Source organism: Acipenser ruthenus, chromosome 27 (assembly GCF_902713425.1).
Source record: "Acipenser ruthenus chromosome 27, fAciRut3.2 maternal haplotype, whole genome shotgun sequence".
NCBI lineage: Eukaryota > Metazoa > Chordata > Actinopteri > Acipenseriformes > Acipenseridae > Acipenser > Acipenser ruthenus.
This window is the reverse complement of record NC_081215.1, coordinates 18,368,738-18,381,170: the sequence shown is the minus strand read 5'-3', so window position 1 is coordinate 18,381,170 and position 12,433 is coordinate 18,368,738. Positions and strand designations below refer to the sequence as shown.

At 39.7% G+C, this 12,433-nt stretch overlaps 1 protein-coding gene across 1 annotated transcript in view; it reads left to right on the top strand.

The window, feature by feature from the left end:
- The first annotated feature begins 1,366 nt into the window (after window positions 1-1,366).
- Window positions 1,367-12,433, top strand: part of LOC117432141 (ankyrin repeat and BTB/POZ domain-containing protein 2-like) — a 41,913-nt gene continuing 30,846 nt past the window's right edge. Inside the window, exon 1 of the mRNA XM_034053661.3 lies at window positions 1,367-2,792. Coding sequence (XP_033909552.3) covers window positions 1,943-2,792 — 850 coding nt within the window. The 5' untranslated portion in view covers window positions 1,367-1,942. The remainder of the gene's footprint in view (window positions 2,793-12,433) is intronic.

The window sequence follows — 12,433 nt, the reverse complement described above, 5'->3', positions numbered from 1 at the left end:
TCAGTAATTCCTACCGATCTTTCACCTTTGTGTCTATCAGATTGCCATACCTGATTGGGAACTCCTTCCGGTCGTGTAATAACTATTATAATTTACATGTGATATTTAGAACATCTACTGACAGCACCCTACTGGAGGACTGTTTTGACCAGTTCTACTGCCAGAATGAACCCCCGAAATTAAGACGGCTTACACACGCATTTAACAGTAGAAGCTAAAGAAAGATACATATCCTGTTTGATTGGCCTGATTGGAGAAATTGAGACATGAGTAGTAGTTATATATTAATGTGTTTTGTGCAGCTAGAGGCAGCAGCAAAATCCGTAGCCTTAGTGTCTGAAAAAATAATTTACTGCATGTAATTAGTTATTTGTATTTATTTATTTTTCATCATTTGAAGCTAAGAACTGTTTATAGAATTTTGAATAGAAGAATAGGAGACATTCACACCATCTGCTCTTGGGGAAATAGTACACAAAAAGTGATTTTGATGTGTGGTTTAGTCATTTCTTGTGCACCCAACTCCGGCTTCCAAGGTCAAGTCTGCCTGGCTCTGGACAAAGATTCTTTTCACCATCGTGCCTGAAAATAACGTGGCGCGGAGACTCGCATCCATCACTTTGAGTGGCCCCTCGCTCTGAGACTGCTGATTTATTTTACTATTAAAAGAAGAATTGGTCCCTTAATGAACTGCCTGCCACAATATTTACTGGAGTCAGCTCCCAACACGATATTTGCTGTAATTTAAGGGTCCCTATCTGCTGAAGTTCTGTACAAGTATTTTTCTTATGTATGCAGATGACAATGCTGCATACATGCCTTTGCACTACAGCAAAAATATAAAAACAATAGTAAAAAATAAAACAAAAACGAAAACTACAAGTTCTGTAGATAATAATAATAATAATAATAATAATAATAATAATAATAATAATAATAATAATAATGTTATTATTCATAATAACAGCCTTAAATTGAATTGTCAGTTTAATTAGTCAACACTTTAGCATTATCTTAATACTGTCGTGTACTTTATACTTATTTATACACAATATATTGTACTGTACTGTACTCGATTCTTAGTATGTGTTTACTGTAATTCCATCAGGTTTACCTGTTTATCTTTATGGTAGTACACTTTTTACTTTTTATATTATATTAAAAGCAGCGTATGCTGTCCGTTCCAGTAACTGCAGTCAATTGGGGACATTAGACCAGAAAAAAAAAATATGCTGATTTGAATGCCACACCCCACTCCCCATTTGATTGGCTGCAAATAGCTACTGTGGGCTGCTGATTGGGCAACATCAAGCATCGCATTAAAATACTAGCAGGCCGGTGTTTGCTCTGTGCATTGAGTAAAAAAAGTCCTGGGAGTTAGAGATTCAGGCAGTGTGTGCCGCACGGTAACTTTTGTTTTCAAAAGCTGTCAAAAAAATAAAAAATAAATATGGATTTGTCTACGAGGAAGGAGTCGGCGTTCTTCAATAAAACTGTCAATATTGATTTTCACGGAGGAAGTAATTAGCGTGTGTTTATAAAAAGTTCAATTCAATTTATTGAAAAGCCAGGAATGGCAGTCTGACGGAATTTGGGAGAAACAAAAACAGTTTGTGAAAGAAGGGACCTTTCCAAAATTGGACGGGACATGTATGCATGAATGTAGTTTCTAAAAATGAAACACGCTGCTGTCTGTTCACGAAAAATCTTTATTTTTGGTCGTATTGCATCATAAAAATATTTATAGCACTACTATTATAATACAGTGGGTATTGTTTTATCCAGGCCGATACAGTAAACCTTTCTTTAAAGAGTGCTAAAGTGCTTAAACACCTGTGTGCATCTGTTTTTTCTTTACTTGCACGCTGTACAAAGTTTGGTATCGCAGCTTGACCGATGCGCACAGTCGTTGGCTACTAAGTACAACCACCATAAGCAAACCATGGCAGGGGTGTACCACTCGACCATGAAGACGCTTGAGGACCTGACCCTGGACTCTGGCTATGGGGCAGGTGACTCCTGCAACTCCCTGAGCCTATCCTCCTCCAAGTCCAACTTCATCAGCGCTCCGCACAGGGGCAACTGGTGGTACTACTCGGGGTCTATGAACAGCAGAAACAACAGCTGGGATACAGTTAACACTGTCCTACCAGAGGACCCGGAGGACATCTTCTCAAAGTGTCCCAGGCTTCTGGAATTGGAGGAATTTCCCTGGACCGACGAGGAGGTGGGCAAGGTTTTGCGCAAAGGAGCATGGAAGGGTACTGTGTTTTCCCAAGAAGCTATCCGGAAGCTCTCCCTGCTGATGAGGAGGGCTCTCATTCGAATTTCCAGGGAAGCCCAGCGTCTTAGCGTCATGCACTCCCGGTGCACCCGCTTCGAGGTCCAGAGCGCCATCCGACTGGTGCTCAGCTGGGCGCTCTCTGAAAGCTGCATGTCAGCCATGGTCAAGGCTATCTCGCTCTACAGCATGAGCGCTGGAGAGTGGCTCCGCAAGGGAAAGTCGTCCCGTTGCGGGCTCGCCTTTTCTGTTGGCCGCTTCTTCCGCTGGATGGTTGACACCCGCATCTCTGTGCGCATCCACGAGTACGCTGCTATTTGTCTGACTGCCTGCATGGAGGGGCTGGTGGATGAGGTGAGGTCGCGGGTGCTGGCTGGACAGCAGCCGCAGCACCATGATGGAGGTAGCGTGATCACAGGAGAAGCGTTGGAGATTGTTGTCAACAACGACGCAGAACTTTGGGGGCTCTTTCAGCCTTATGAGCACCTAATCTGCGGAAAGAACGCCAATGGTAAGTACAGCCTGTCTTGGGTGTCGCAATACGGGGATGGGGGGATTTGAACCAGGGATCTTGCCGTCCTTAGTACAAGTGTTTTAGTGGTGTTTCAGACCAAAGGATGCTCACTTCAAGTTACTGCTGTCAGTGCATCACTACTGTACTTTTCATAATAATTTATGAGCAGATTACTATGGTGAGTTAAAATTCCACCAAAGTAGGAGCTAAGAAGGTTAATTCAGGGACTCAACGTGTGTCTTTGTTGTTAACAAGTTAAGACGTTTTGTTACATTAAGAGTTTAAATTTCTTCTGACAAAAAAAATATATATATATATATACAAAACTAACAAATTGCACCTTGATCACCACTCTTTCGCCACACTACTGAAAATACTGCAGTCCATAGAAACATGAGATTTATTGAGAGCATCTAATGATTCCAAAAAAGTAGCATGGTTTCCAATGTATGGCTTGCTATTGCAGTGCAGTATTCCATCCTATAACTTTAAACAGATGCTGCCACAGTTTCTTACTGCAGTAAACACCATTGTGTTGGCTAGAGTCCATCTTTCAAGTTCTGGCTTTGCAAATATAATAAAAAAGGGTTTCCCTTGAGCTGCCTAGCCCTCCTTCTTTTATATCTCAATCACAAAGTAAAGAGAAACGTTCTGCTTCTATTGAGAAGGCAGTCCTGCAGTAACAGGATAATTGATCTTCTGCTTCTTAATCGCTCAGTTTGGCAATACAACCTGCCATACTGTGTTCTCTGTTAGGGACTTTGAATGGTGACTGGCTAGTGAGGAAAACTTTACACTAGCTAGTGTCCAGGCTGGCATAGCTTCAGAATGCAGGACCAAGCTTGCAGGAGCTGTTATAACTTCAAGCAACAATACAGCAGTATACATGTAATAACAGTGATGGGCAGAAAGTCGGAATACAATATGCACTGTTAGTGCAAACACTCAGCAAATGAACACATTTGTATCCAGATCATCTTTCTACAGAACTTTCCCTGGGGGAGGGGGGGAATACAGTTTATTAGGAACTATTTCACATGATCAGTTGTAGACATGTTGTATATTAGACCCAGAGCAGTTAGCTGTAAGTTAGAACCAAGTAAAATTGGTCAAGTTGGATGGTTGGTGTTCAGCTACTGTCGAATTTCTCAGACAGAAACTGCATAAGGCCAATTAAGGAGCACTTTAAGGAATAGTAAAAATGAATCTGCACAATAACCCATTGTGTAATGATTTACACAGGATCATGGAGCATGTGGGGCTGCATTATTAAGAACACACCCTGGGCTTATCAAAAACGTTTTTCTGGTTTGACGTAGTCTTTAGTGTGAAGCTGATAATCTCTTGGAATCGGCTGATTCTTTTTTACAGAGCTTGTTGATTGCTACGCAGTGCTTTGTAACCGGGGCTTGTTTTGTGGTTCACCAGCACCCGACTAAATAAAGGTTTTCACAGGCAGACAATAGCCCTTTGCACTTCTGTGAACATTTTAAACAGACTGAAAGAGCTTTTATCTTTTATGTTTCTTAAAACTGTGTTTGTACCAGAAACTCTCTGTAAGGAGCAGTCAATGCTTGAAAAGATGTCTGAAATCAAATAAAAATAGAATATGCATTTTCATTTAAATAATTGTGTGTCTGTGTCTATGTCATCCACTAAAAACGAATTCATTTTATTCGTCTTCAGGCCTTTTTGCCTGGAAAGTCTGAAAATCTTGTCTACTATACAGTATAAAAACACCACTTTCACAAGAATAGAGCTTGACATCTGAGACTCTTTAACTCAAAAATTACATCTACAGCTCCAATAACACGGTATATTATTTTCTCTGCTTTTTCTGCAAATCGCTTAATAAATTCAGCAATAATTTTAGAGCTACTATTGGACCCCATGGAAAGCCAAATTATAATGAGTGGTTGGAATGATCAGTCATATAGCTGGGCTGCAGTGCGGAAGATAGTGGGTTTGAGTAGCTCAATTGTAAGAGTGCTGGGCTGCAGTGTGGAAGATAGTGGGTTAGAGTAGCTTAACTGTAAGAGTGCTGGGCTGCAGTTTGGAAGGTAGTGGGTTTGAGTAGCTCAGTTGTAAGAGTGCTGTTGGCTGCAGTTTGGGAGATAGTGTGTTTAAGAAGCTCAGTGGTTAATGATTACATAAAATCATTTGGATCTTTTACACATGAAACAGAAGTAGCCCCTCAGGATGACTACATTGTATGGGGGTTAGAATAGTATTGTGACCTGCATATTGTGTATCATGACTTTACTGTAGTTACACCCCTAGAGACAGTTATGCCCATAAAAGGGCTTCATGCACGTTGAAGATTTTAAAGCAGTGAAGTAAACCACTTGGTTTGAACAGACAAATAGGGCAGTTTCTGATAGAAGCAAGATTCGATGTTATCTTAGTATACTCCTGATTGAGCTTATTTTCCCCCAAAAAAATCCCCAGCCCCTTTCACGCTCCACGTTTCCTGAACTCTAAACACAGACATGAGTCATTACTTTAGCAAATGTAAACTGAGAGATTATCTTTTCTGTGTGCGTAGCTGCATATTTTCTGCTGTACGCTGTGTTTACTGCATGTCCAAGATATCGGTTCCAAAGAACTCAAAGTTTTGGACTATTACATTACATATTACACCCATATATGCATATAGAAATCAGAGCATTGGCGAGATAACTTTGCAAGATTGTTTGGTTCTAGTTTTTAATTAATTTAAAAAATTGGATGGCACCATCCATGTAAATATGAAACAGAGTAGTACTTAGTAAGACCATTAGACATAGGTTTGACCATGTCTATCTGTAACAATTTGTTCTTCTTTTAAGTCCTCTGTGCTAGTTTGTTACCTTTCATTAAACATTTCTGAGTTTTCTGGGCATCAGAAAATACAGTGGTGAAACTGGGAAGAGGAGGAGAGGGGAATGATGTAGTGAAATAGTGGAGTAGGGGGGAATGTAAGGACAAAAGATAGGGGTTGAAGTAGTGGTAGGTTTTCTGGAAAACTTATGTTGTTTTGTGCTGAAAGTGTCCAGAATTTTGGTTCGCAAAGCCAGCATCTGGACTTGAGAGGAACAAAGAGCAGTTTATGTACCAAAAAGGATAGGAAGAGGAAAGAATTCTGCACACTAAACATCAAAACAACTGGCAAGCGAAACCAAACAGATAAAGGAAAGAAAGCAGGAAAGCGAGAGTTTTTTGTTTACAGAGGGATTCTGCAAAGAGGCAATGAGGCCTTGAGGGCAGAGAGCCAGGAGATCCCTGTTTCATCTCCCAGCTCAGTCACTGTCTTGAGGGCCTTCAGTCTAGCCTTGTTGTTAAGATAGGCACATAGTGACATCTCTGTTGGGTTAAAGCACTATTGTAATTTTAGTGACACAATGTTGTTTCATTCATTAAAAAAAACAACAACAAAACACGACACCCTAAATGTGTCTTTATGACAAGCAGGAAAGCGTCAAATGCATTTAGTGGATATTTCTTTACTGAATAATTGTGCGGGTAAAGTGTCCATATCCACCTGTCCATATTCCAAGGGTGTAATAGGGCTTTCACCAGCTGTTGAATAACATATGGGAGTGAGATGTGGCTGCCTCTCCCTTGTAATTAATTCTGGAAAGGGCGTGCAATCACAAATGGTGCTCTGTAGGAAACGAGTTGGCAGAGAGTTTTGCTGATCAGCTGTTTTGATTTTAAAGAGAATGTTGGTTAAGTTGCTTTGTGTCTTATTTTTGTATTTTTTGTTCCAATGCAACATCTTCTGTGCAAGTAGCCTGTAACAATATTCTTCTTTTTTGTAACCCCTTTAAGAAAATGTACATTTGAGCTGCAAACCACTTATAGAAGAACTTGAAGAAGAAGGTGTTGTGAATTTCATTTTCCTGTGCAACATTCTATTGGCTGTACAGGTTCTAGTTTTAAGTTGTTTGTTTTTTTCTGAAAACCGATTGCACTGCAGTCTCACAGCCACCTGCAGTTCTTCTGGTGATTGGTAACCCTGATGTTTAGGCAGAAAAAATGTGAGGAAAATCTAGACTTTGTATCTTTCCTCAATTATTGACTATTTTCCTCTATAACTTGTCTGGACTAACCAACTTGACATTGTATAAATATACTGTATTTTATTCCATTTAAATCACATGCTGTTTGAATTACAAAGGGCTGAGGTTGTTACTAAATGTATTTAAAGGGCCTAAGTTAAAGCCAGTGTGCTAGATACTGTGTCTGTTTGGAGGATGACCTACATGTGGCACCAGGCTTTAGGGTTTGGGCTTTGGGCCTAGGCCTACCAGCTGCAGAAGCCTCCATATGCTGCAGTTCCTGTCGTCTCTATGGAAACCAGACCCAGACAGGAAATCAGGGGTAGGGTGGGAAAATAGCCAACAATTACACAACTGGTTTAAAGTTTGACAAATCCTATAATAAGTAGAAAAGGCTATCTGTTCTACTGAAAAGTGGAAATAAGAAAAAAGAGAAAATAAATTAACTGGCTCTCTGAATGGCTTTTTTTATTTTGCCATTTCTTTCAATTACAGTGTAAGCAAAACCACAGGGGGTGCTTGTGTTTATTTTACATTAGCCAGGTGTGTGTGAGTTTCATTAGTAGTGCACATAAAGCTAGAACGATGCATGGAAAACTTTGGTGAACAGCTAACATACCAGTATCAAATTGAACATGGTATGGAACACTGTAGCTCTGACATTCTGAGTTGTTTATTGTTTTGAAAACGGGGAAAACCATAAACAAGTCTCCTTGTGTTTTACACAGGGGTAGTCTAAGACTTAGTTGTAATTATGCATTTGATATTTAGCAGGGTTCATTAAATAATTATTTTAAGTGTTTGGAACAAAGTCCTACAATGGACCGGAGTGGAAGAGCCAAGGTCTTTCAAGACTGCACTAAACCTCTGCTTTCATTTTCTGGTCGTCTTTACATCAAAGGTTGTCCGGGTGCTACAGATACTGGTCTTAAAGGGTCCCAGTGTTTCAGTATCTATATTATGACTATAAATAACCCATCCCATCCCCTCACCACTGTGTAATGATGTCTCCTTCTCTTTGTCCTATGTCTGTCTCCACTTAATACCCAACTGTGTCGTCTGGTCCTGGTTTATGTGCTATGCTTCAAGTATTCGCTAGGGTTTGTGTTTAATATTTTGAAGACTTCATATCCCATCTAATTCTTATTTGTTCTTGGATAAATACATTCAGGTCTCTCAAACTGTCTTTATAGTTTAATTCTTTAAGCCCTGGTATTAGTCTGGTTGCTCTTCAATGGAGCCACTCCAGGCCAGAAAAATATATGAAATGATTTCTGTTTTTAAATTGTCAAGAGTCCCATCAACAGTGAGTTTCTGTCCATTCCACTCATGGTGAAGATTCTGTAATTCTATAATGGAATGAACAATAAAACAACTTCACTTTTTTGCCATGGGATGATTTGAATTATTATTTATTCTGAATAGAGAAATGATGAGATCATTTCAAAAGTCCCTGACTACTCCATAACAGCAGGAAAAACAGGACTACATTTTATTGTGCTTTAAAACTTGCCATTTCCCTTTTGGGTGCAGGTCCCCTTTAAATAACAACATCATCCTTGTTACCTGAAGATGATGGCAGTGAAAATTCTGTTGGTTTTTAATAGCATTTTTCTGTTTATCCGTATGATATATTGTAAACAGGCTGCAGTCAAGTGTGAAAGCCAGAATCAATCAACATGAATGTTTTATGCCTTTTGTGTATACTGCAAATAGAAAGCTGACAACTGTTTACATTAACATGTGATAGATGTTTCCAAGCTTTCAGAAAAATAAATTAGAAACAAATGTTGAAAAGTGCAGAGATGCTGAATGATTGGTGGTCTGGACATCTTTCCTGCTCATTGGTTGCTGCCTCTCACACCTATACCGAAATGACCTTGTTTTTCAAGTGATACTTGTTTTTCAGTACAATGGCTAAAGAAAATGATACATTCTTTATGGTTATCAACAGACATTGTCCAATCTTGACCCCCATTTTAATGTCAGCCGTTCTCTCCTACAAGTTTGAGTTTATGAATGGAATGTGGGGACTTAGCCCCAGTTCTGTTGTGTCTTGCAAGGCTAGTTTCACATTTTTAGGGCTACTCTTTCTTTGTAGATATCTCATTGTAAGGCTGATCCATTTTATGTTATTTGGCTGTTTTTGTAGACATCACATCTGGGTCATTCCACCTCAAGAGAGCCAAGAGGGGTCACCGAACCTATAAGGCACTGACTTGTGTTGGAAAGCCCTTTAATGCAAGCTTTACATTATACTAATGATATTTGTCTAGGTCACATGGAGGAGAATTATGTCAAAGTTCATCAAAATTGACACCACCTTCACACACATTCTCATGATACAGGCCCTCACACACAACACCCACCCTGGATCCTTTTTCCATCTAATCATCAACCACAGATGGAAGAAACACCCCTCTGAGAATGTGGTCCACTTGAGCTGGAATGACCTGTCTTTATACAGCTGATCCCTTTATACTAACTTAGCTGTTTGGATATAGTGTGGAGTAGTGGTTAATATATATATATAAATATATATATATATATATATATATATATATATATATATATATATATATATATATATATATATATCCTGTCAATGTCTCCAGAGTCCAATCATTGGATTTTGCTCTAAATTAAACAGAGCAAATACAAGAAGAACTGGGGGTTGACCAGAGCATTTACGGAACACTCCTGAAAAAGCAAAATGAGAAAACCTGTCCAGTAATATAAATGGCTTGCTAAATCTTGTACAGTAGTTATCCTTTGTCTCATTTGTGTCCTGTTAAATTCAAATGTCAGTTTAAATGAACTTCTGCACCAAAGAAAACAGTAGAAATTCACCACTTTGCATGCCAATGTATGCACGCACACACACATGCAAAGAGTACCGTGGATATAAAATGTGCCGGCCCAGATGGTAAATTGGTTTGTGCTTGGCTGCTCTGGGATTCACACAGGGAAATGTTAAGCCCCTCCAATCCCCAAGTTCCCTTCATTTGACAGGACTGGACTCCAAGTGAAACAATGTAGGCTTTCAGAGTGGGAGCAGGACCTGCTGGCTTGCACCCTGGAAGTCTCCAGGTGATATTCTAATGCTATCTCTCCGACAGGTTGGGAAGGAGCCCCTCCAACCCACACTCTGAGCTCTGGGGACGACTGCAGCTGGAACTTCAGCTGAGAACTGCTTCTTTTGCTCATGTTTCCTTAATGCCTTTGTTCTTAAGTTATTAGTTTGAGGATACAGTGCTGGGTGTGGCCACAGATGAGAACTGTGAGCAAACGGATCCAGGTTCAGAGCCTCGTAGAATTTCACTCCTGAACTCACAAATATATCCTAGCTGATCTGCTGATGTGTTTTAGCTTTCCTCTCTCTGATAAAATAGTCCCATATACAAGCACATGAGATTATGGAATAGGAACACATCCATACATAAGTGTATGCACTACATTGAAGTCCACTACTTTCATGTCTGTTCAGCACAGAGACCACGACCAGAGGACAGAGATGGAAGCTTATTAAAATTAATGCAATTATGTTCCACAGCTTACAATACCTTTACTGGAATGTGTATTTAATTACTGGCTGGACTAAAAATCATAACTTCAGATATTCCACCCCCTCTCCCCACCCAGAGGATCAGGTTTTATGTTGTGTAGCTTTTTTTATGGCACATGTAGTGACCGTCGCTGATCCAGAACGAAAATAACAGGCGAGCGGGAACTGTGCTGGCATGCTCCGCAAGGAAGGGGTTTTGGGTTGGGGGGGGGGTGGTGTCTGTTTCCTACCTCCCGCTGAGAGATTGGAGTTTCTGAGCTTCACAAACCAGAAACATGAAAGTTTGGAATGATTTTGCTGCAAAGTCATTCCAAGGTCTGTACTGTATGCATGTGTGAATGTGATTACATGTTAGTGTGTGCATGTATGTATGTATGTATAGTATGTGTGTCAAGTGAGTGTGTACATTTGTTTTAGGTGTCTGTCTTAGGTGTCCACTGGTTTATTCGATGAAGGAAGTTGCTGAATCGTACAGTTGACCAACCGTAAGATCAAAGGAAAATGCCATAGAAATCTTTAGATTATTTGTTATAGTGCTCTATATTTAACAGTAATTGATTTTTTCCCATGACTATCAACATAGTTATAAATAGAGAGTTCTTAATGGAGTAGGTGGTTGAGATAAGGTAGGAATGGGAAATAAGTTGTAGCTTTTTTTGCTGAGCAGAGAACTTTATAAAAAATATAAAAATTCCTGAACAAGTTTTACACTTTATCTCAACTTCCATCCAACAACCCCCCCACCACTCCATTCTGCACCCTGTCTCTCACATACCAGGATTTCCACTGTGAACAAAAAGTTGCCACTAAATTATTGTGACTATCAGAAGACGCTAACTTCCCTATAAACCTTTAAAAAAGTGATTGTAGTGACATCTCCTTCTAAAGCATGGATCATCTTGCTTTATTACATCATCTTGCACACATATGATGGTGTTCACAGAAATTCTAAACATAAATTGGTGTGTAAACGGGTTTGCTGTGGGCTGTAGGAAATTATTAAAACTGTTGTGCTGGTTATTCACAGTACCATCACTGCGGCTGCAGTTCTAAGTAGAAACAGATTTGTTTCAGTGAACGGTCCCCACTAATCGCCCCATGCTGAGATTCCTGATTAAAACCTCCAGCATCCCCTCTGCAGACCTGGATAAGGTTACACCTATGAACTCGTCCCACCTGGAATTGAATTGAACAATTCCAGACGTGACCTGCTTGTGATGTGCTATTTGTTCGACACAGGGAGGGTTAATACAAATCTCTTTAGCTTACTTGAACAGGACTTTTTTCAACTTCATCAGCATCTCTCATGGATGTTTTTAGAGAATTGTACTCTGGCAACTGGTTGCTACATTGTTCACCTGGTAGCTGAAACGTTTGTCTACTCGACCTCATGTTATGTTCCCCTTTCCATTCCACTGCCTGAAATGAACAATATCTGGTTATGCGGGAGTCCTTGTCCATTTGAGCACACTTGTTAAAATGTACACAGCAGTTAATGTCTGGAGGGGGCTACTCAGTTTACTGTATGTGTGTGCGTGGCCAAAACTCAATGTATAAAATCCCCTGGCATTTCTTGCACATTTCCTGCTGTTAAATTATTAACTTTTAAATTGTTCCAGAGGTTTTTCGAGATTCAATATTTTCCTGCTTTTACACTGACAAATGAGTGAAATAATGTTGTGGCTAGATATATCCCACGGATCTGAAATTTCATAATGCAGTATGAGTCGCCTTCCAAATCGTTCTGTGTATGAACATTTTCAAATATAAAGAGCATCACACTTTTACACCTGGCCCTTCTGTTATTTTTTGTTATATAGTTGTACTCCAGTATTTACTTTTGTAATGCTGTAAACACTGGTAACACTTTTGCTATTGCCTGTGAAACATGAGACTCTCGCTGTTCCAGCCCTATGTATTGTACTAAGCTGCCCAAGTACTTATTGTTTTTATTAGACTGAGGCATGTTTAACCTCCAGCCAGGATACTGTAATTGGTTATAATAACTGGTTACTGGAACCGAGATATTGATT